Source organism: Narcine bancroftii, chromosome 3, assembly GCF_036971445.1.
Source record: "Narcine bancroftii isolate sNarBan1 chromosome 3, sNarBan1.hap1, whole genome shotgun sequence".
Classification (NCBI taxonomy): domain Eukaryota; kingdom Metazoa; phylum Chordata; class Chondrichthyes; order Torpediniformes; family Narcinidae; genus Narcine; species Narcine bancroftii.
Genome location: NC_091471.1, coordinates 183,559,732 through 183,583,712, shown reverse-complemented (window position 1 = coordinate 183,583,712; position 23,981 = coordinate 183,559,732). Strand labels below are relative to the sequence as shown.

The following is a 23,981-nucleotide window of genomic DNA, read 5'->3' as shown; positions in this document are numbered from 1 at the left end:
AGATTGCTAAGCACCTTTGCTCAGTCCATGTCAATGACAGGGATCTCCCAATGACCAACCAATTCAATTTTGCATCCCACTCTCATACTCAAATGTCTGTCCATGGCCTCATGTACTATCCCACCAAGACCACCTGTAAATTGGAGGAAAACACTTGATTTTCTGTCTGCCAATCTCCAACCAATGACGTTAACATTGACTTTCCGGTTTCTGCTAACCTGCACTCCATTCTCCTTCCCTTCCTTCTTGTTTTCATTCCCTTAGCTCTCCACCCCCTTCCCTCTCTAATCACAGAGCCATCTCTCCTCCCTGTTTGCTGTTGTGCTTTTCCTCCCTTACACACCTATTATCTTCTGCCTTTGGGATAATGCTCCTCCCCTACCCCTCCCCTACCATTTTGTTCAGACACCTGCTGAGATTTTTCCATACCTTGAGCTCAAGCCTGAAACATTGGTTTTCTATCTTTATCTTTGCTATATAAAGGACACTGTTTGACCAGCTGAGTTTCTCCAGCTTTGTGTTTTTACATCAATCCCAGTGTCTGCAGACTTTCGTGTTTTACTTCATTAATCACCTGTGTCTTGTCCATGTTATGACTCAGGTTGTACTTGTGTATGTAACAAAAACTCTCATCTCATCATTTATTTAAAAATTACCTGCCTGCAGTACTTCTCCACAACAGTTAATTACAAGAGGTACCATTGCTAATTTTTTCTATAATTATTGTATCATGTAGTACACTTAAATATTGCACTGGAGATCAGATTTCTAGTTCTGTGCTGTGTAGTCTACAGTAAGTTAAAGATTTTATAAAGATGGGTCCAGAAAATACTGATTGTTAATGCTCTATGCCAAAATTTCTGGGACAAATCAACATGCTGGAAATTTGTCTGGACACAGCTGATCATAAGTCACCCTCAAGTGCCTGAAATGGTCTTCATATCAGTCTTGCAAGGGATGAAGTTATTCCTCATGCAATGTTCCTTTTGAACCATTGTCCAAGGAGAAACTATCAGAGCGCACTGCTGGGAAAACTGGGCCTTCATTATACAACACTAGATTGGAACTCCAAGGGAAATTGCATTTGGCGCCATCCCAAAATATGATCAACACCCTTCACCTTCTGTAATTCGTTTGCAATAGTTTGCAATAGTGCCTTGGCCCACTCAACACACATATTCAATCTCCACCGTCACTCTCACCCACTTAAATGATTGCAACGTTCCCTTTCCTACTTCCTTCTTGCTACCACTCATTGCCACCCTCCTTCACTTCTCAAAATCAATCAAATCATTGCCCTTGGGCTTTGGGTTCCATCTAAATTTTCAGCAGTAGGTCAAGTCAAAGAAGTTCCTGGGTCTGCTACTGTTATGATACTGTCAAGGTGCCACACATGAAGCTACTAAGCAAAATAAGAGCCTAAGGTACAACAGGCAACATACTACTGTGGGTAGAGCTTTGGGTGATTGGCAGAGAGTCACAACACAGGGATCATGTTCCAGTTGGCTGCCAGTTGCTGGTAGTGATCCACAGGGGTCAGTGTTGGGGCCGCTTCTTTTCATGTTGCATATTAATGATTTAGATTATGGAATGAATGGTTTTGTAACCAAATTTGAAGATGATACGAAGGTTGGTGGAGGACCAGGTGGTGTTGAGGAAACAGGGTGGTTGCAGAAGGACTTAGACAGATTAGGAGGATAGGCACAGAAGTTGCAAATGAAATAAAATGTCAGAAAGTGTACAGTAATGTACTTACAAATATAAATATAATCTGGCAGACTATTTTCTAAATGGGGAGAAAATTGAAAATTCCCAGATGCAAAGCGACTTGGAAGTCATTGAGCAGGACAGCCTAAAGGTAAACTTGAATGTTGAGTCAGTGGTGAAGAAGGCAAATGCAATGCTGGCATTCATTTCAAGAGGAATAGAATACTGTATAAGAGCAAGGATGTAATGTTGAGGCCCTATAAGGCAATAGTGAGACCTCCTTAGAAGTACTATGAGCAGCTTTGGGCTCCTCATTTAAGAAAGAGGCCAGAGGAATTTCACAAGGATGACTCCAGGAATGTTTGACAGCTCTTGGCCTGTACTCGTTGGAATTTAAGGGGAGAGGGGAATCTAATTGAAAGATTTTGAATGTTGAAAAGCATGGACAGAGTAGATGTGGAAAGGTGGTTTCCCATGGTGGAAGAGTCTAGGACAAGAGGGCACAACTTTAGGGTTGAATGGTGTCCTCTTAGAACAGACATGCAGAGGCATTTCTTTCTCCAGAGGGTGGTAAATCTACGGGATTTGTTGCCATAGGCGGTTGTAGCCAGGTCATTGGCTATATTTTAGAAAGAGATTTATGTTCTTGATTAGCCCAGGGCATCAAAGTTTATGGGAAGAAGGCCTGGCAGAGGGGCTGAGTGGGAAAATGGATCAGCTCATGATTAAATGGTGGGCCAGACTCGATGGTTGTATCCAGAGCACCAACCAGGTGTATTAGAATTTCAACAACAGCAGGCTTATATAACATTAACTAATTTTGTGCACCAAAATCAAAAGCAGCTTGCCAATTTACAACTATAGAAATAATAATTGCAGGTTCAGTGCTCATATCCAGACACCCAAACATTGACTAATTACTTTCCTGGGGGGGCACGGCTAATGTAGCAGTTAGAGTGACACTATTACAGCACCAACAACCAGGGTTCGAATCTGGTTCTGTCCGTAGGGACTTTATACATTCACCCTGTGTCTACACTGGTTTTCCCCTGCTGCTCTGGTTTGCTCTCTGTGATAGTACAGATTCTATCACCAATGTGTATATGTACAGATGGTAGTGTAGGATGACTGTGATTGGCTGAGAGCATAGCCACACCTACTGGCAGGTCTTAAAGGATTGCTCCTAGCCAGACCAGGTCATTCTGGACTGGTCGACCTACTTGTTGATCCAAACCAAGGCTTTTATTAACTAAAAGACTGGAGCATATCACAAGTAGGTCGACCAGTCCAGAATGTCCTGGTCTGGCTAGGAGCAATCCTTTAAGAACTGCCAGTCTTACCTTTGGCTGCAGGCAGCAACACCAACTCCCGACACTGTTTTTTCAGGCCCAACTGTTTGCGTGATGTCATCACGCAGGTCTCCAATGTCTACATTACAAGTCTCTGCATCAATAACCCTCGACCAGGACTTCCCCCCACCCCTCATAAAAGCAATGGAACTGATTAAAGTGCATGGACACTATACCAATCGCTTATTTGACTCGGGGTCAACTGACAGTTTTATCCACCCAGACCTGGCCCACCGATGTGGACTAGCTATTCTCCCCACTGCACAGAGAATTTCATTGGTGACCAGATTACTCTCGACTGGGGTAAAGGGGTACTGCGTGGCGACCCTGAAAGTCCAGGGCATCATGTTTACAGACTTCAAACTATTAGTCCTTCCCCAATTGTGCGCCCCTGCTCTGCTGGGACTGGATTTTCAGTGCCAGTTTCAAACCATTTCCCTGCACTTTGGGGGGCCTCATGCTCCACTCTCTGTCTGTAACCACTCCACCCCAGAAACCTCCTGCCAGCGACAGCCCGAGCCACCCACCCCCACGCCCCGCGGCCTCACCTGTAGTCTCTCCACCCTCCGAGTTGCTCTGCCAACACTTTTTGCATATCTCACCCCTGGCTGGAAGCCTGTGGCCACCAAAAGCCAGCAATATAGTTATGAACGCATGAAATTTATCACAAGCAAGGTGCTTAGACTGTTGGATGAGGGCATTATCAAACCTAGCTCGAGTCCATGGAGGGCCCAGGTAGTGGTTGTTAAAAACGGGGAGAGCTGTGAATGGTGGCTGTCTACAGCCAGATAATCAACTGCTTCATGCTCCTGGACGCGTACCCCCTTCCACGGATCACGGATGTGGTGAATCAGATTGCCCAATACCGTGTACTTTCCACCATTGACTTACATTCGGCCTATCATCAACTCCCGATCTGCCGAGAAGACCAACCTTTCATGGCATTCGAAATGAATGGGCAGCTGTATCAATTCCTCAGGTTACCCTTTGGGGTCACAAATGGCGTTGCGGTCTTCCATTGGGAAATGGACCAGATGGTGGACCAGAACGGGCTGACTGCTACTTTCCCGAATCGAGCTCTCCACCTTTAATTATGACGTACTGTATCGGCCAGGTAAACACAACGACCCACCAGGTGCGCTCTCCAGGGGGACTTGTGCCAACATACAACTGGACAGGCTGCAGAAACTCCACGAGGAGCTCTGTCATCCAGGGGTTACTAGGTTCGCGCACTTTGTCAAAGCTCACAACCTACCCTACACGGTCGAGGAGATTCGCTCCATGACCCGAACCTGCCCAATGTGCGTTGAGTGCAAGTCCCACTTCTTACGTCCAGAGAACACCCACGTCATCAAAACCACCCACCCCTTTGAGCGTCTCAGCGTAGACTTCAAGGGGCCCCTACCGTCGACCAAGCGTAACATCTACATCCTTACAGCCATCGATGAGTACTCCTGCTTCCTGTTCACTGTGCCCTGTTAGGACATGACTGCTTCTTCAGTTATAGAGGTCCTGCACAGCATCTTCACCATCTTCGGGTACCCCAGTTACATCCACAGTGACAGGGGGTCCTCGTTTATGAGCGCAGAGCTGCGGCAGTACCTTCTGGAGCATGGTATTGCTTCAAGCAGGACCACCAGCTATAACCCACACGTTAATGGGCAAATCGAAAGAGAGAATGCCACTGTCTGGAAAGCGGTTACGCTTGCCCTCTGGTCCAAAGGTCTCCCCACCTCTCGCTGGCAGGATGTGCTCACTTGTGCCCTACACTCCATCTGCTCCCTCCTATGCACCGCGACCAATGCCACCCCCATGAAAGGATGTTCTCTTTCCTGAGGAAATCCGAGTCAGTCCTTTTACGACACCACTTCCGGTACTCTAAGAACTCTAAGTTGACTGAGTGACTCTGCTCCATGCGAACCCGCATTATGCCTACGTTGAGTACCCGGACGGACGGGAGGACACTGTCTCGGTAAGGGACCTAGTCCAAGCCGGATCAGGTGCAGCAGTGCCTTTAACCCAACCTCCCCCTATTCCTTCTCCCCCAGGTCATGTGCTTGAACAGTGGGACCAGCACCACCCCACCAGCTCAGGCTAGACCATCGACAATGCCGTTGGGGAATTGACCCTATGGGCCTGCCGGCGACATGACTCCGGCAACCCCAATCCCAGTGCCATGGCAGTCACGCCGGATGGTCAGGCCCCCTGACGGGTACAGCCCCTAACCTCCATCCACCCTGGGGTTGGTTCTCAAAGAAGGGGTGAATGTGATAGTACAGATTCTATCACCAATGTGTATATGTACATATGTAAAGATTGTAGTGTAGGATGACTGTAATTGACCTACTGGCAGGTCTTAAAGGATTGCTCCTAGCCAGACCAGGTCATTCTGGACTGGTCGACCTACTTGTGATGCTCCAGTCTTTTAGTTAATAAAAACCTTGGTTTGGATCAACAAGTCTTTGGTTCTTTCGACACGCACTACATTCCCACTCTCCAAAACATTTGAACTTTCTAGGTTAATTTGAGTGTAATTGGGTGGCATGGATTTTAATGGCCGGAATCGGCTTCTACCGTGCTGTAAATAAAGTTAAAAAAAATCGCATTTGAAATTATTTTTGTAATTTGGGAATACTTTCCACCTCCCAACGAGCAAAAAGAAATTGGGGACATACATAAGTTTCTGCTGTTAAGCCAACAACAACATAGTTTTGCAACAAGGGCATTATGCACCATGTATAATTTTAAGGGTCATTGATTTACACTGACTGAATAAATTAAGTTGTATTTTATCATGCAGGCTTTTGAGATTTCTACTGCTGTGATCTGATAGAAGATAAAGCCAAATACCAGAAGAAAATAGGATAAATGGGATGTCATGGAGATAAAGCAAGGAGAGCTTGACATAATTATAATAAGTGCAAGTGGGAGGCAGCAAAGGACTGGATAAGTATATTGCACGTAGCATCACAGCAGAAGAATACTGGTGTGTGAATTTTTCAGCTACAATATAACCAAAAATTTACTTTTCAGTAAAAATCTTTTTATTTTATAGCCAAACTCTGTACTGACAATGCACATTTTCATTAACTTCCCTTGAAGAGAGCTGTATTTGGCTTTCAAAATGGTCATGTAGGCTATTGGCTCATTCTATTTGTTTCCCGTATGCTTTGGTTAGTGAGTGATGATGGTGAAGCCATCAAAAAGACCAAAACCACAGGTGGAAGTGGTGAGAAATGAAATAAATTACATTTGGACTGAAGAGGCAATCTGAATTAAATTATTATTACTGCTATTGATTCAGTTACACTTTGTGGAGATGTAAAGTTGATGTATCTCAAGTGGTTTTTTCTAAACAAACATAAATATCTAGTTTTACCAGACAGAAATAATGAAGACTTGTGAAGTGTATTAACTATAAAATGCTAAAACAGTCAGCTCTTAGGTAATTATCACACGATCCTCTCCAACACATATTCTCAATTCCCAGCTCAGTGAGACTTCAAGGATTCATCCTTACCTGCATTTCAGACATGACCTCCCCTATTCATTCTCTTCCTATCTAAATTAAAATTAAATTTTATTTACACCACAGTAAAAGCCAATTCCAGCCATTTAAACCCATGTCTCCCAATTGCACACAAATTTAACCTACAACACCTTGCGTTTTGGAGGGTGGAAGAAAATCGGAGCACCCAGGGCAAACCCATGCAGACTTGGGGAGAAGGTACAGACAACACTGCAAATGAACACGTTGCTGACACTGTAAGATTCGTATGTCGATAATTGGGAACTTCACCACTAAATCTTCTCACTGAAACCCCCCAACATATCTTGTCAACACCAGATTATTGTCCAATGATTTCTGAGAGAGGCTTCACTCTCAATAAAGTGCAGAAATTTCCAAACTCTGTTCCTCATATCTTATCCGTACCTATCCAATAAAACCATTAGCCTGAGTCCTGCTGATTTCCAATGGCTCCCAGTTCCTTGCTGCCTCAACATTAAAATTCTGAACCCTGCCCTTAAATTCACACTGGCCTCTAAATGGAACTTGTTACCATTCTGCCACCAAATCTTGCCCAACAAACTCTCCAGTCTCACCATTTCTCAGATGCTGACTGGTAGTGCAACTCTCCCACTTATATCCGCTGCCCTAACCAATCCCTTCCTGGCCCCACAACGGTGCCTGCTATTGGCACCTGTGTATTAAAATACTTAAGGAAGTTCCTTTCTTAAATCTGTCCAGGTTTCCACCTCCCACTGTCTAAAACCCTCCTGTAATTCTTTCTTAACATATTGCTTTATGGCTCATTATCCATTTATTTTTCATCTCAAAGATTTGTCAAATATCTTGGGGCGTTTTGTCACTTCTGTAAAACAGGTGATAGAGGTGTAAATGAAAACAGATTGCAGGAATAACTCAACAAGTCTCATCACGGTCTTGACCTGAAATATTGACCTGCACCTTTTGCCTCTGCACATACTGTTTCAAGTGATTTGATTTTTGTTCCACATTCTAGCATCTCTACAGATTTGCACCTCCTTTTCTCCAGGCTGACAAGACCCGGGGATAATACTGTTGGTAGTTCATCACTATTTTCAGTAATCTCCTGGAGCTTTGCCATTAGGGAGCTAGGGAGAAATTTTCCAAAGATTTTTTTACCCTGAAATTGGCTGCACATTTTTTCTTTGGTTTTTCATCTCCCCCCAGGAGGCACACTACCAGCATAGTAGTTAGAGATTGGTAGTGTAGTGGTGATAGAGAGTGAGATAAAGAGTGGGATAGATAGGGAGAGTGTAGATGTGAAGCGTAGGGCAGGGTAATGCCCCTCTTGTGGATCGTTAGGGAAGTCATTAGTTTCCCTGATAACTACAAATGTGAGAAGTGCATCCAGCTGATGCTTCTGATTAGCCACATTGAGGCTTTGGGGCAGAATGTAGATAAACTCCGGAACATTCAAGAGGCAGAAAGTGTGACAGATAGGAGTTACAGGGACACCATTACACCTAGGAGACAGGAAGAGGGTAGATAGGTTACAGTTAGGAGAGGGAGAGGGAACAGGTAGTATAGCAGGGTCCCCTGGTGGACGCTCCCCTGATAAACAAGTACTGTATATCATTTTGGAGACTGTTGAGGGGGGGATAAGCTATCGGGTACGAGCCATGGCGATAAGGTCTCTGGCACAGTATCTGGTGCTGTGGCTAAGAAGGAAAGGGGGAAAAAGAGGTGGGCTGTAGAGATAGGGGATTTTATAGTTAGGAAGATAGATGAGAGGTTCTGTGGAGGAGATCATGAATCCTGGATGGTATGTTGCCATCCTGGTGCCAGGGTATGGGATATTTCATATCAAGTTCATGACATTCTCAGCAGGGAGAGTGATCAGTGAGATGTCATGGAGCTTGTTGACCAGCACTGAGGTGTTGAAGACTGAGCTGTAGTCTAGGAAGAGCAGCCATATGCATGAGTGGCTGTTCTTGAGGTGATGCCAGAGCTGAGTGGAGAGCCAGTGATATTACATCTGCTGTGGAACAATTGTGATGAGAGGCGAATTGCAGTGGGTCCAGTCCTTAGCTTAGGTACATGTTAATTCTGGCCATGACCAGCCTCTCAAAGCCTTTCATTGCAGTAGATGTTAATGTTACTGGGTGATAGTCATTGAGGCAGCTCACTCTACACTTCTTGGGCACCAGGATGATTGATGCCCTTTTAAAACAGCTTGGAACCTCTAACTGCAGCGATGAGAGAATAAGAATCTCTTCTGTGCCCTCTATTCTGTTTTTTTTTTCAGAATTTCAGTATCTACTTCCTCTTTGCACATTATATATAATTGAATATTTATTTTCTGTATTGTTCAGTTTGTTTGCATTTCCTTTTTGTTTACATTACCCTCTTTTGTATATATATCTTTTCTTAAGTATAGTTCTTCTGCACTACTGACAAGTAGAAATTCTGCCCGCAGTAAAAAGAATCTCATGGTTGTATGTAAAGTCATGTATGTACTCTAACAATACATCTGAACTTTGAACCTTGAAATATCTTGCCTTTACAACCTTCTGGGGTAGAAAATTATAGCAATTTACCACCCCTTTGCAGGAAGAAGTTCCTGTGCATGTGTTTGAAAAGCCCATTCCCTTAGCTTGAAACCTTGTGACACTGAATCAAGAATTTGGGGGGGGGGGGTGGTCATAATTCCTGCACCCTCTCTAGCATAAGGTCATAAGACATAGGAGCAGAAATAGACTGTTCAGTTCATTGAGTCTGCCCTGCCATTTAATCATGAGCTGATTCATTTTCCCACTCAGTCCCATTTCCCAACCTTCCCTCCTTAACCTTTGATACCCTGGTCAATCAAGAACGCATCGATCTCTGCCTTAAATACACCCAATGATCTGAGCTCCACAATCGCCTGTGTCAACATATACTGCAGATTTACCACCCTCTGGTTAAAGAAATTCCTCTGCATCTCTGTTTTAGGCTGACGCCCTTCAATCCTAAAATTCTGCGATCTTGTCTTAGACTCTCTCGCCAAGGGAACCAAACTTTCTACATCTACTATGTCCATGCCCTTCAACATTCAAAATGTTTTAGTGAAAATTCCACTCATTCTCCTAAATTGCAACAAGTACAGGCCTGGAGCTGTCAAATATTCCCCTCAATTCTTTTAAAAAAAAATATATACACGAAAAGAAGGACTGAATGAATGTATATATGAATATATATTTAGGGACCATTGACATAGATAGGAAGGGAGAGGAGGGAGTTAGTCACTAGGTTGAAGAGTTGGACCTCCAGGGTAGTGATCTCAGGATTGCTTCACGTGCCACGTGTTGAAGAGATTAGAAAGAGGAGGATAAGGTAACTTAACATGTGTTTGGAGACATGGTGTAGTAGGGTGGGCTTCAGGTTTCTAGATCACTGGGCTCTGTTCCAGGGAATGTGGGATCTGTCCCGAAGGGATAGATTGCATATGAACTGGAAGGGGATAAATATCCTTGTGGATAGGTTTGTTAGTTTTGTTCGAATGATATTAAACTAGATTTCCATGGGGAAGGGAACCAGTATGGTAAAAGAGTTAATGAGAAGGAAGAGGATAAAGGTCATGCAGGGACAACATGTATAGAGATAAATCAAAGGTTTGTACATGATAAAAATGTTCTCAGGTGTATTTATTTTAATGCAAGGAGTGTTGTTGGAAAGACTGATGATCTTAGGGCATATATTGACACGTGGAATTACAACATTATTGCTATTAGTGAGACTTGGTTGCAGGAGAGGCAGGACTGTCACCTTAATGTTCCATGGTTCTATTGCTTCAGATGTGATTGAGTGGGAGGAGTGGCATTGCTATTCAGGGAAAATAACTCAGCTGTGAGAAGTCAGGAGGGTTTGTTTACAGAGATTATATGAGTAGAGTTGAGGAACGCAGAAGGTGTGACCACACAGATAGGGTTATATTATAGACCATCCAATAGCCAGAGAGAATTGGAGGAGCAATTCTGTAAAGAGATAGCAAGCAGACTAATATAGAAACAGAAATCTGTGATAGTAGGAGATTAATGATAATCTTCATGGTTTTGTGTGTGGTAGGTCGTGTTTAACGAATCTTTATAGTTTTTAAAGGAGGTTACCAAGAAGACAGATGAAGAAAAGGATGTGGATGTTGTCTATGTGGACTTCAGTAAGGCCTTTGACAAGGTCCCACATGGGAGGTAAGTTCAGATGCTAGGTATTCATGGAGAGGTTGTAAATTGGAGTTGTAATTGGCTGTGTGGGAGAAAACAGAGAGTGGGAGTGGATGGTTGCTTTTCAGTCTGGAGGCCTGTGACTAGTGGTGTGCCTCAGAGATCCATGTTGGGACCAATGATCTGGATGATAATGTGTTAAATTGGATCAGCAAATTGGCTGATGACACAAAGATAGGAGGCAATGTGGACAGCGAGGAAGATTTTCAAAGCTTACAGAGGGATCTGGACCAACTGGGAGAATGAGCCAAAAAATGGAAGACAGAGTTTAATGCAGACAAGTGTGAGGTGATGCATTTTGGAAGGGCAAACCAAGGCAAGCCATTCACAGTAAATGGTCAGGCACTGAGGAGGGCGGAGGAACAGAGAGATCTGGGAATACAGATACATTGTTCCCTGAAGGAGGTGTCGCAGGTGGACAGGGATGTAAAAGTATCATTTGGGATCTTAGCATTTATAAATCACAGTATTGAGTAGAGGAGTTGGGATGTTATGTTGAAGTTGTAGAAGACATTGGTGCAGTTCCAGTCACCTAACTACAGGAAGGATATCAATAAGATTGAAAGAGTGCAGAGAAGATTTACTAGGATGACACCAGGTATTCAGCAGTTGAGTTACAGGGAAAGATTAAACAGGTTAGGATTTTATTTCTTGGAGCGAAGAAAAATGAGGGGAGATTTGAAAGGGGTTTACAAGATTATGAGAGGCATATACAGAGAAGATGCAAGGAGGCTTTTCCACAGAATGGGGGAGATAAATATGAGAGGTCATATTTTCAAGCTGGAAGAGGAAAGATTTAGGGGAAAAATTAGGGGAAAGTTCTTCACTCAGAGAATGGTGGGAGTGTGGAATAAGCTGCCATCTGGTATGGTGAATACGGGCTCGATCTTAAGTTTTAAGATTAAATTGGATAGATACATGGATGGGAGGTGTCTGGGGGGGTTATGGAATGGGAGTAGGTCAGTGGGACTAATGAAAAAATGGTTGACACTGACTAGAAGGGCTGAATGGCCTGTTTTCTGTGCCGAAGGATTCTATGATTTCTATCTGCAACCAACTTGGTCTTCTCACTACACAAATCCATGTGATCTCTGTGAGGTGTTTGTTGAGATAAATTTGGAAATATTTGTTAGAGCAGGTCACTCACAAACACTTCAAAACAGAATTTTTGCAGGAGTTTTGCAGAGTGCTCACATACTTATGATGGACTGCTATTTCCAAAAGGCAACAATGTAGCAACATGCCAGACAGCTTTGTCTGAAAAACAGTTTTTTGTCTGGAAGAGCATGTGATCTTTGCGGGCAGAGGCAGAACACCTTTGCTCTCAGAGTGGGAGGAAGTGAGAGGGAGGAGAGACACAGACTTTGGTTCTAGAGGGACAAGCTGACAAGCTTTGGAAGATGGCCTGGTCAAAAGAGAGGACTGGCTGTCTGGTGTTTCCCTTTGAATAGGTGAAACAGAAAGGAACTCTGTGGTGACCTGAAATAAAGAGGCTATCATCTTGAGAACCCTGAAGGGGGCAAGTTTCAACAGCAAGACTGGAGTGGCTGATTAAAAAAGAATCAGTTGTGGATATCCTGGAACGAGAAAACTCTATTTCTGAAAACTAACAAGAACCCTCTTGAGTGGTAACCATCTACCTGTTAAGCACCAAAGCATGGTGAACTTTATTAATGTTAACTTCTGTGCACAGTACAAGAATTGTCTGCAACCAGTGAGATTGGACTGTGAACCAAAGAACTTTTCTAAACTTACCCACATGTTATATACACCTGCGCTTAGAATTAAAGAGGGGTTAAGTAGGTTAAGTATGTCAATAGAGATAAGTTAAAGTTTGATTCTGTTTTTATGTTCAAAGATAATTAAAAGCAGCTTTTGATTAAGTAACCCTTTATCGTGGTGTATATCTATTGTTGCTTGGTTTTGGGGTCCTCTGGACTCATAATATCTCAGAAATATTCCACTGCCAACTTCCATTTATTATTTGTAAGCATACCAACATGAGTTGTACTCCTTGGAGTTAAGAAGAATGAGGGGAGACCTCAAAGAAGCATTTCAAATGTTGAAAGAGCTGGACAGAGTCGATGTGGCAAAGTTATTTCCCATAGAAGGGGAGGCAAAGGCAAGAGGGCACAACTTCAGGATTGAAGGGCGCTCATTTAAAACAGAGATGCAGCCTGAGAGTGGTGAACCTCTAGAATTTGATACCATGACCAGCTGTGGAGGACATATTATTGATGTATTTAAGGCAGAGATTGATACGTATCTAAATAATCAGGGTATCAAAAAATATGTGTAGAAGGCAGGGGGGGAATGGATCAGCTCATGATGGAATAGCGAAGTGGACTCAATGGGCTGAATGGCCTACTTCTTATGGTCTTTTATCCTGCAGTCTCTCTCTGTTTATTTAGAAGGCACTAGTCTTCCAAATATTTCAAAAGGATGAAGTATATTCTTTCTAAATTGGGTTTAATAAACTGAAATTGCTCTCAGGTTGTCATTAAATTGGAAAACTTATCCAAACTTGATAACTGAGGAAAAGATATTGCGCCATGCTAGTTTACAGAATGAACCTGGTCCATCTTTATTGAAACTGTTCTGGATTTTTCAATATCTTTCTAATTAAGGACACTATCCCCTTGCTGGGATTTGGCTGAAGTATAACGGGCTACAATTTTAATGACTGAAAATGATTGTGAATGAAGGACCCTGCACAAATAATGAAAATGTCAATATGGTGTAAAACGAGTGGTTCTCAACCTTTTTTCCCGACTTACATACCACCTTAAGTAATTCCTTACTAACCACGCAGAAAATAAATGGGTGAAAAATTCTGAAATTTAAAATTGGTGTGCCTTGTCATTAGTTCTGCATTCATGCAACACGCAGTCTCAAGCAACCTGGAAACTTGTTTATACAGCATCTACCAATTCCCATAGATGCCGGATACCAGGGGTTTAACTGTACTTATTTATATGACAACACATGCTCATTCATCCAATTGTTCATTCATTCATTCATTCAACATATAACCTCCATGAAACTTCCTACCAAGTTCCTATATTCCTATTTCCAAACCCAAGTCCCCATTTCCGCAGTTTATGACTCTTCACATCATCAACCAATTACTTTTAAAATATGATGAGGGCTCCTGAATCCAATGCCCTTTCAGTAATGAGTTCTGGTGTTTTAGCTCCCCACTACTGTTGAATTGCAAAGAGTAGTTCACGGACAAGTTGCTCTTGTGTCTGACAAAAGGCAAAGGAGGAAAAAACCAACACCCAACCCCAACCAACTAATTTTCCCCTGCAACCGCCGCAACCGTGTCTGCCTGTCCCGCATCGGACTTGTCAGCCACAAACGAGCCTGCAGCTGACGTGGACATTTACCCCTCCATAAATCTTCGTCCGCGAAGCCAAGCCAAAGAAAGAACTTGAATTGAATTTCTTTCTTAAAACACAGAGATGCTGGAGGAAATCACTAGTCTTGCAGTGGTCATAGGAAGTAAAGACAAATTATTGACATTCTCATACTTTGAGGAAATGTCAGTAATATAGCTTTGCCCTCCTATGATTGAGTTCCTCGAGCATCTCAGAGGTTTTTCTACAATCACAACATCTGCATTTCACACTAGTAAATTTTTTTCTCTCCAGTTAATCCATCTACCAATAAAGTTTAAACCAGTATCTCAGTTTAGGGAAATATGTTCTTTTGGTTTACCTTATGAAAGACTCCAATAATTTTGTACACTTTAATTAAATCACTGTTTAATTTCTTTAGTTTCAAAGAAAAGAACTCCCACATAGAGAGTCTCTCCTCATAACAGGAATTCTCCAGCCCTAGCATAATCCTAGTTAATCTCCTCTCCTGTGATTATCATTCTTTTAGAATGACTAAAACATCAGAGCCTTGGACAGTGCTCCATATGTGACCTAAATTATATTTTGCACAACTCCAGCTGGACATCTAATCTCTTAGAATCTCTGCCTCAGCCAATAAGACAAGCATTTGTGGGTCCTCTTAACTACATCGCCTCCCAGTCCTGCTACCATCAGGAAACTGACAGCAGGATTCCAAGATGTGTCATTCCTCTACATGTATTGCATATTTCCTCCCCGAGTACATCACCTCTTCAATCTTTTACTTGCCAGTTTCCCTAAGGTCAGAAAAGCCCCATTAATTAAAAACAAAATTATATTAATACAAAGTCATGCAGTCACCCAAAAAACTGTATCAAACAAATCCATCACCTGAGATTTGCCCCAAGTATTACCTTCAGTAAAAACAAAAGTAATCATATTTGAGGCAAAATATCTGTTCATTTTTATCTAAAGAATCTATTATTTTTTAATATAAATGTTATTTAGAAAATGGTAGAAGCTGATACAGGTCATTCAAATCTGTGCAGCCCATGGCATCCAATTAATGTACAACCCCATACATTTTGGAGGGTGGGAGGAAACTGGTGTACCTTGGGAAAACCCATGCAGACATGAGCAGAACATACAAACTCCTTACAGACAACGCCAGATTCGAACCCAGCTCTCTAGTGCTGTAAAAGCATTGTACTAATTGCTATGTTAAATTCAGTATAGGTATTAGATATACTAACGGTAAATTAGGAACACAATTCCTTTAGTTTAGTTTGACCACTGTAAGTACCCAATGTGATAAAACAGATATACTGCATACAATTACATCTTACACTTTAGTTCACACATCACTTCGATCACTCTTTATATGAATGACATAGATGCAATGGAAAAATGATTAAACAAATTCTGTACCTTGTTTACCTGTAAGGAACACACACCTGACAAAATGCAATCTTCACATCCAGGATAGGTTCACTACTGTGGTGCAAGAAATGTCGGCTCATAAATACCTGGAGAGAAAAGGAAAATACAAATTCTATCTGTAATAAATTTGACAATGAATTCATCCTTGCAGAATTAAACAAGTTAACTCAAGGCTGGAAAGGTGTGATAAATTAGATGCTGGTTTACACCATATTGACATTTTCAATATTTGGGTGGGGCCATAATCCTTTTCAATCATTAAAATTGTAGTCCATTATACTTGAGCAAAATCCCAGCAAGGAGATAGTGTCCTTAATTAGAAAGATATTGAAAAATCCAGAACAGTTTCAGGGTGGACCGACCAGATCCATTCTGTAAACTTGCTTTCACATTTGGATAAGCTTTCCAATTTAATGAAAACCTGACAGCAATTTCAGTTTATTAAACCCAATTTAGAAAGAAGATACTTCATCCTTTTGAAATATTTGAAAGACTAGTGCCTTCTAAATAAACAGGGAGAGAATGCAGGATAAAAGTCCATAAGAAGTAGGTCATTCAGCCCATTGAGTCCACTCCACTATTCCATCATGACCTGATCCATTCTTCCATTCAGCCTCACTCCCCTATCTTCTCCCCATAACCTTTGATACCCTGCCTATTCAGATACCTATCAATCCCTGCCTTAAATGCACCCAACATCTTGGTCTCCATAGCCACCTGTAGTAACAATTTCAAGAGGTTCACCTCTCCCTGACTAAAGAAATTCCTCTGCATCTTTGTTTTAAATGGGTGCCCTTCAACCTGAAGTTGTGCCATCTTGTCCTAGACTCCCCAACCATGGGAAACAACTTCGCCACATCTGCTCTGTCCGGGATTTTCAAAATTTGAAGTGCTTTTATGAGGTTCCCTGTACTCCAAGGTATACAGCCCAAGAGCCATCAAATGTTCCTTATATGCTAATCCCTTCATTCCAGGAATTATTTTTTGTATATCGTCTCTGAACCCTCTCCAATGCCAGCACATCTGGCAAAATTGCTCACAATACTCCATGTGAAGTCTTACCAGCGCCTTACAAACCCTCAACATCACATCCCTCCTCTTACATCCTATTCCTCTTGAAATGAATGCCAGCACTGCATTCACCTTCTTCAACACTGACTCAAGCTGAAGGTTAATCTATGGGTATCCTGCCTGACGACTCCCAAGTCCCTTTACACCTCCAGATTTTGAATTTTCTCCCCATCTAAATAATAGTCTTCCCTTCTATTTCTTCTACCATAGAGCATTACTTTCTAATATTGAATTTCATTTGCCATTCCTTTGCTCATTCTTCTAAGCTATCTTCCTCACTGCAGCCTCTCCTTTTACTCCTCACGACCTGCTCCTCCATCTATCTACATATCATCTGCAAACTCAGCCACAAAGCCATTTATTCCACAATCCAAACCATTAACATACAATGTAAAATAACAGGAAAGGATTCTATATCTTCTGATCATGTGTCTGACGAAAAACAGTTAGAACCAAGCTATTACAGTGCCAGCGACCTAGGTTAGAATCCAGCGTTGTACATGAGGAGTTTGTACCCTCTCCCCGAGTCTTTGAGGGTTTCTTCTAAATGCTCATGTTTCTTCCCACCCTTCAAAATGTTCAGGGTTGTTGGTGAATTGGGGTATTTGGGTAGCATGGGCTTGTATGCCAGAATGGGTCTGTTACCATGCTGTTGTCTAAACATTTAAAGAAATTAAATTAAAAATATCACCGGTCTGAAAGGTTCGATAATATTTTTTCTCTCTACAATTATTTCCTGATCTGCCGAATAACTAAAGCAATTTCTGTTTTAATTTCAGAATAATCTGCAACCCTATTATTTTTCAGCTAAACAGGAATGTCTGCAGATGCTGTAATTGACGTGCAGTGCACAAAAATGCTGGAGAAACTCATCAGGTCACGCAGCATCTATTGGAAGCAGAGGGATATTTCTAACATTTTGGGCCTGGGGCCTTATGAGCAAAAAGTAGGCAGGTGCCTGAATAAAATGGTGGGTGGAGGAGAGAAGATGGGGCAGAGAAACACAGATGAACATGGGTGGGAAGGCAGAAGAGAAAAAAATCTGAGTGATAGGTGAAGGGGATAGCTCTCTGAATGGAGAGGGAAGAGGGTGGGGAATTGTAGGAAAGGAAACAGAAGTATAGAGAAACAGAGACATAGGGGATGGATTGCTAATGGAAACTGGGGAGTCGAAGTTAGGGTCACCTGGTTGGAGGGTCCTCAGACAGAACATGTGGAGTTGCTCCTCCAATTTGTGGGAGGCATCAGTTTGGCAGTGCATGAGTCCTTCGAAGTGAAGCAACACTTCACCTCCTGCTTCGAGTGCTCCTGCTGGGGCCACCTCTACATCAGAGAGATTGGACACAGACTTGAAAAGTTTTATTTAGCACCTTCCCTCTGTCTGTAGCAATAACAGGGACCTCCCAGTGGCAAATAATTTCAAGTCCACACCCCATTCCCACACCAACACATCCATCCTTCTGCTCCTTCCTTTGCATGGAGATTCCAGAGCCTCCAAAGTATGTCTCATTGCATCAAAATTCAGTTGGCAAAAGAATCACTTGTCAAGTTTGAGAAAATGCTTTTTGATCTTTCTCTCCTGAAGTCCACCCTGAGAGGTTGGCTAGAGGACCACTTGGTACATGTGGGGTGAATGGAGTTGATTGGGGGAGGGGGGGGTAATCAAAGCCCAGATTGTGAGTGGATGGTTAGAGATGAGTGATGTGGGTGGGAATCAAAACCCAGCTTGCGGATCAGTAGTGAATTGTGATGGGAATTGCATCTCAGCTGTGGATGTGATGAGGGGCATATTCCGACCATTTAAATCCATGCCATCCAATTTCTCTCAAAATGTTTTGGAGGGTGGGAGGAAACTAAAAAGACTGGAGAAAACCTATGAAGACATGGGGAGAACTTACAAATTTCTACCACAGGGCCTGATTTTAAACTTAGGTCATTGTGCACTGTAATAATGTTGGGTCAGCCTCAAGTGTTGGGAAAGGTGGGCTTGGGGTGGCAGTTGGGCGAGGAGACTGGCAGCAGAATTAGAAGAATGGGATTATGCTTGAGCCTGAGAGTTCAGGACTAGATGGATGTGTGGGGCAGGAATCAGCATGAGAAGGTATCATAGGGTTTGGGGATGCAGTGCAAGGAAGTTTAGTGTTAGCGATAGCCTGAGGATTTTGGTAAGTTGTTTAATTACCAGAAGGTTTTCCTGGTCAACCCTGTAGTATTAGGATCAGGTTGTCCTGAGAGTGCTGGATGGGTACCCTTGGACAACATGGCTAAGGACCCATGGAGGATGAGTCAATGGTGAAGAACGCAAATCAATGCTGGCATTCATTTCAAGAAGAATACAAAATTAGAGAAGTGATGTAATGTTGAGGCTTTATGAGGCACTGATGAGACCTCACTTGGAGTATTGTAAGTAGTTTTGAGCTCCTCATTTAAGAATGGATGTGCTGACATTGGAGAAGGTTCAGAGGAGGTTCACAAGGATAATTCCAGGAATAAAAGGATTATTATATAAGGAGCATTTGACAGCTCTTGGACTGTATTCATTGGAATTCATAGCGGGAATTACATTGAACTATTTCAAATGTTGAAAAGGCATGGACAGAGTAGATGTAGAAAGGTTGTTTCCCATGTGGGAGTGTTTCAGACAAGAGGACATAACTTCAGGATTGAAGGGTGTTTGCTGAAGATAGAGTTGTGGAAGGATTTCTTCAGCCAGAGGGTAGTGAATACATGGAATTTGTTGCCGCGGACAGTTGTGGAGGCTAAATCACTGGGTGTATTTAAGTCAGAGGTTGATAGGTTCTTGATTAACCAGGACATCAAAGGTTATGGGAAGAAGGCCTGGCAGTGGGGCTGAGTGAGAAAATGGATCAACTCATGATTGAATAGTGGGGCTGACTCAATGGACTGAAATTCTGCTCCTCTGGCTTATGGTCTTACAGTCTCATGAAGAATAATGTTACCAAGGTGGCCCTGACACAAAAGCGCAAGGCTGAACCAGGGGTGGAAAGAGTCCAGTTATGTTTCACCCTCATTTGTTACTTGACTCATAATTGGACACAAACACACTTCATTCTGAGCGAAATCAATTTTTAATTATATAGAAAAGAAAAAGATCTGATCTTATTTCCAGTCAATTGTCTTTTGGTTTCAATCACATGCATTCATTTCCTGTCTTGCTGATGCCAAATCATTTTATTTACAGCCTTGATATCATTTTCAGTAAGGTTTAATTCCTAGAAATGACTATTTTCTGGGTACTATACCTCATCAATCTCCATCATATTTGTTGATATTGACATCGTGAATATTGCTGCACTTGTCAAATTGGCAGTTCTTTTAAATTATTTTTTAACCAGATTGTGTATTCATATAACTCTTTTCCCTGATCAATTTTAATTTTCTTTAATTTTGTCTTCAATATACTCTCCTTTGATGTTCCATATTTAGGGTTACAGGTGTATTTCGTTTCTTGTTTTTACCCTATGTATAATCATGACCAGTCACATGCATCCCAGCTATGCTTGCCACGTGGTACAATATTTGTTTCAGACCTACCTTGGTACCATGCCTAAGCTCTTCCCCCATTCTATTGTCCTTGTTAGATCATGCAGAACTCATCAATTTTATCAAATTTTCTACCAACCTCCATACCATTCTGAAATTTGCTTGGATCATTTCCAACACTTCTCTCCCCTTTCTTGAGCTCCCTGTCTCTATCCCACTACAAACTGACTGCTACGGTTTGCCTCAACTATACCACCTGCCGTCCTGTACTCACAGATTCACTGCCTTTGCTATATCTGCTCTCGAGATGAGGCCTTCCACTTCAGGACATTGGAAATGTCCTTCTTCTTCAAGCAACATAGTGTCCCCTCCACTGTGGTCACCAGAGCCATCTCCCACATTTCCCCCATTTCTCAGAGTTCTTCTCGCATCTCCCCTTCCTTCAAGCAGAATAGAATAGGGTTCATCTTGTCCTCACCTTTCACCAACTAGCCTCTCCATTCAATGCATCACCTTTCATCATTTTCAGCATCTGCAACTCAATCCCACTACTGGACACGTCTACACCCTCTCCATCCCTTTGCACATTCCACAGGGATCCCTTGCCCGCTATCCATCCACACCCACTCCTGCTACTTTTCCTGCAACTGCAGCAAGTGCAACACTTACTCTTGCACCTTCTGCCTCACCACCACCATTCCACCTCGCAGGCAGTTCTTTCATGTGAGGCAAAGATTCATGTGCACTTCCTCTCACCTCATTTTCTGAATTCACTGCTTCCGACACGGCCTCCTCTGTACCATTGAGACCAAGTACAGACTTGGGGACTATTTCACACTTTGTCTGCAATGGCCACCCTGAGCTCCTGGATGCATGGCATTTCAGATCCCCTTCTTATTCCCACAATGAACTACCTGTCCTGGGCATTCTGCATTGCCAGAGTGAGGCCCAACACAAAACTCGAACAACACCTTATATTCCACTCAGGCAGTCTAAAGCTCAATGACATAAAATTTTCTAACTTGCTGTGAGTCCTCTCTCTCTCCTCTGTACTCATTCTACTCTTCCCTTATTTTCTTCCAAGCCACCCCCACTCAACTCCTCCACTCATTCTCATCCCCCTCCTCTTGTATTCCATCCTCTATCCTCCCTAGATTCTTCCGCTCCCTCTTTCCCCTCCTCCCACTCTCTTCGGTTCCACCTGGAAAATCTTTATACCACCATTTCACTGTCTTTTCATATCAATGCACTGGCACTCTGTTTCTCTTATCACCTTCTTCACCCTGTGTGACACATTTTCCTCCACTTCACCCCTTTGTACTTGTGCCCCCTCTGGCCTTTAGCCTTTACCTATCATGGTTCACCTCTGCGTGTTGTCCATTATCATGCGAGGGCCCTGTTCGGTCTTACCCCTCCCATTGCTTCGGTTCTAACCTTCCTCAGTCCTGAGGAAGAGTTTTGTTTTAAATCATCGACTATTCTTATTCTCCCATCCACATTGTTTGACCTGCTTGAGGGCCTCCTTTCTGCTTCTAACCACCTCGACTGCTTTTTAATGAAGAGACAACTGATAACATTCCCCATTTCCAGATCATCTCCAGCCTCCTCATTGGCACAGGTCACTTCTTCATGGATGACCTTATAATTGTGTAGCCAATATCACAAGTATGTTCCTCTTGTGCTCACTTCCTATCTGGCTAGCCTTCTGTTGCTTATGGCTGCATGTTACCGTCCTCAGTGTGGTCTTTCTCTCTTTGTCATCACAGCCCATGGTCATGTCACACCTACTGCGGAGGCCCAATGCTTGTGCAAGCTGCTGCTCAAGTGCTTCTCAGGTTCCTGCCATTCCTTTCCGCAGCATTCACACACCTCCCCTTCCTTTCTTTTGGTTTGTGACTAGGCAGCTGATAAAGGCAACCCGATTTCCCACCCCTCCCCTATGTTTCAGAGCATTTCCAAGTAGCTCTTGAGTTCCAGGACTAAACAAGTAAAAAGATCTTCAAACAGAACATTGGATCTGTTTGCTTTCCTCATGTGCTCATAAATTTACAAATACACCAGGCCATATGTGATCCAGCCTTTAAATGATGCTGCAGGCTGCCATCTCCGTGATGAGACAAACTTATATTTGTCATGTCTTGATCTGCAGTTAGTATTGAATGAAGGTTGTAATTTCAAACCTGATTCATAAATATTTAAGCACAGGCCTCAAATCATATTCTATTATTTAGTATCAGAAATAGCATTGATTTCTTTTTTTGACCTGCAACAAAATAACCTAAAATGGATGCATACAAATGCATACATACCAAGCAAAAAATTAGCTGCTGGAATGACTGCGGGTGTTGGAACCTGGAGCAGGAAAGGAGCTGACTGTGGATTCCAACATCTGCAGTTTCTGGTAACTCCATAAACAACGCTAAAGTCTTTGAAATTCAATTATATCTAGTCAAAAATTGGATGGTAAAGAAAGATTGATTGATACCTGGTTGTAATGGTCAACTTCTAATTTGGACCAGATTTATATAACACACACACATATATAGTGTGCGTTGCACTGTCTCATGGAAATCTGTGTCCATGGAATTATTTTAAATGAACTGCATCATTATTCAAAAATGCAATTTTGTTCACCATCAGAGTGAGAAGATTCATTATCTTGTCTGGGCCCTCTGCGGTTTGTATATGTAAAATTACAAAGATATGAATGATGACTTTATAGGTCTACAAGATTATGAGAGGCATAGATAAGTTAGAGAGCCAGCTCTGCAGGAGTAGCAAACAACTGAAGTCATCTGTCAAAGTGAAGGGACAAAAGTTTAGGGGAGACATTAGGGGTAGGTTTTTTATACAGAGAGTTGTGGGTACATGGCCTGCATTGCGAGGAATAGTGTTGGAGGCTGGAACATTAGGGACATTTAAGAGGCTCTTAGGTTCAAGGATGAAAGAAAAATAGAGGGTTAAGGTAGGGAGGGAGCTGAGTTTTTTTTAGGGATATATAGGACCCACACAACATCATGGGCTGAAAGGCCTGTACTATGTTATAATTTTCTGTTCTAAGGTTTCTTCACATTCATGATAAACTATTATAAGTAGCCCTCTCTCTCTCTCTCTCTCTCTCTCTCTCTCTCTCTCTCTCTCTCTCTCTCTAGTACAGTTTTTTGCTTTATTTGGGACAAAACCATAAATGGAGTTGAGGAGATCATTAAATAAAAAATAAAACAAAACACAGTAACGTGCACAATTTCAATTGATTAAAAAAAAGCATTCAGTCTTTAGGTTAATACACAAAGGAGCTGGAGAAACTTAGCAGCATCCATAGGAGGCAAAGATAGTGTGGTATCTTTAGCTGTGTTAGGACATGTCCCTTGCTGACAATGCCTGTGGTTTCTCACACAGACCCCTGAATAAATTCGACTGTGCCACAGCTCCCTACTCAGTCCAGGACAGTCGACCAGCATAGACGTGCCTCCAATCTATTGTTAATAAAAGCCTATCAGTTTCTATGTAACTTTTAGTCCTTGAAGCAATTGATGGTGCATCAGATAGATAATCAACATTTCGGGCCTGAGCCCCTTCAATCTTAAATGCATTGACTACAGCTCGCCCTTCAAACACAGTGCTAAATAAAGTCATCCCCAAACACTGAGACTTTGGCCTCAGTACCCACTGTGCAGCTGGGTTCATGAGTTCCTGTCCTGAAGATTGCAATCAGTGAATATTGGTGACCACACCTCCTCCAGGATTACCTTAAAACCAGGGCCCCACTAAACAAGGTATTCAGCCCCCCTAAAATCTCCCTCTA

The 23,981-nt window shown here is 42.5% G+C and overlaps 1 protein-coding gene across 15 annotated transcripts in view; it reads right to left on the bottom strand.

Annotated features, from left to right (window-relative positions):
- LOC138757918 (mitogen-activated protein kinase 10) overlaps positions 1 to 23,981 on the bottom strand; it is a 300,847-nt gene that overhangs the window by 147,447 nt on the left and 129,419 nt on the right. For all 15 annotated transcript variants that reach the window (XM_069926038.1, XM_069926051.1, XM_069926047.1 and 12 more), the window contains one exon: positions 15,616 to 15,687. In XM_069926038.1, coding sequence (XP_069782139.1) covers positions 15,616 to 15,681 — 66 coding nt within the window. In that variant the 5' untranslated portion in view covers positions 15,682 to 15,687. Of the gene's footprint in view, positions 1 to 15,615; positions 15,688 to 23,981 lie in introns of those variants that run through there.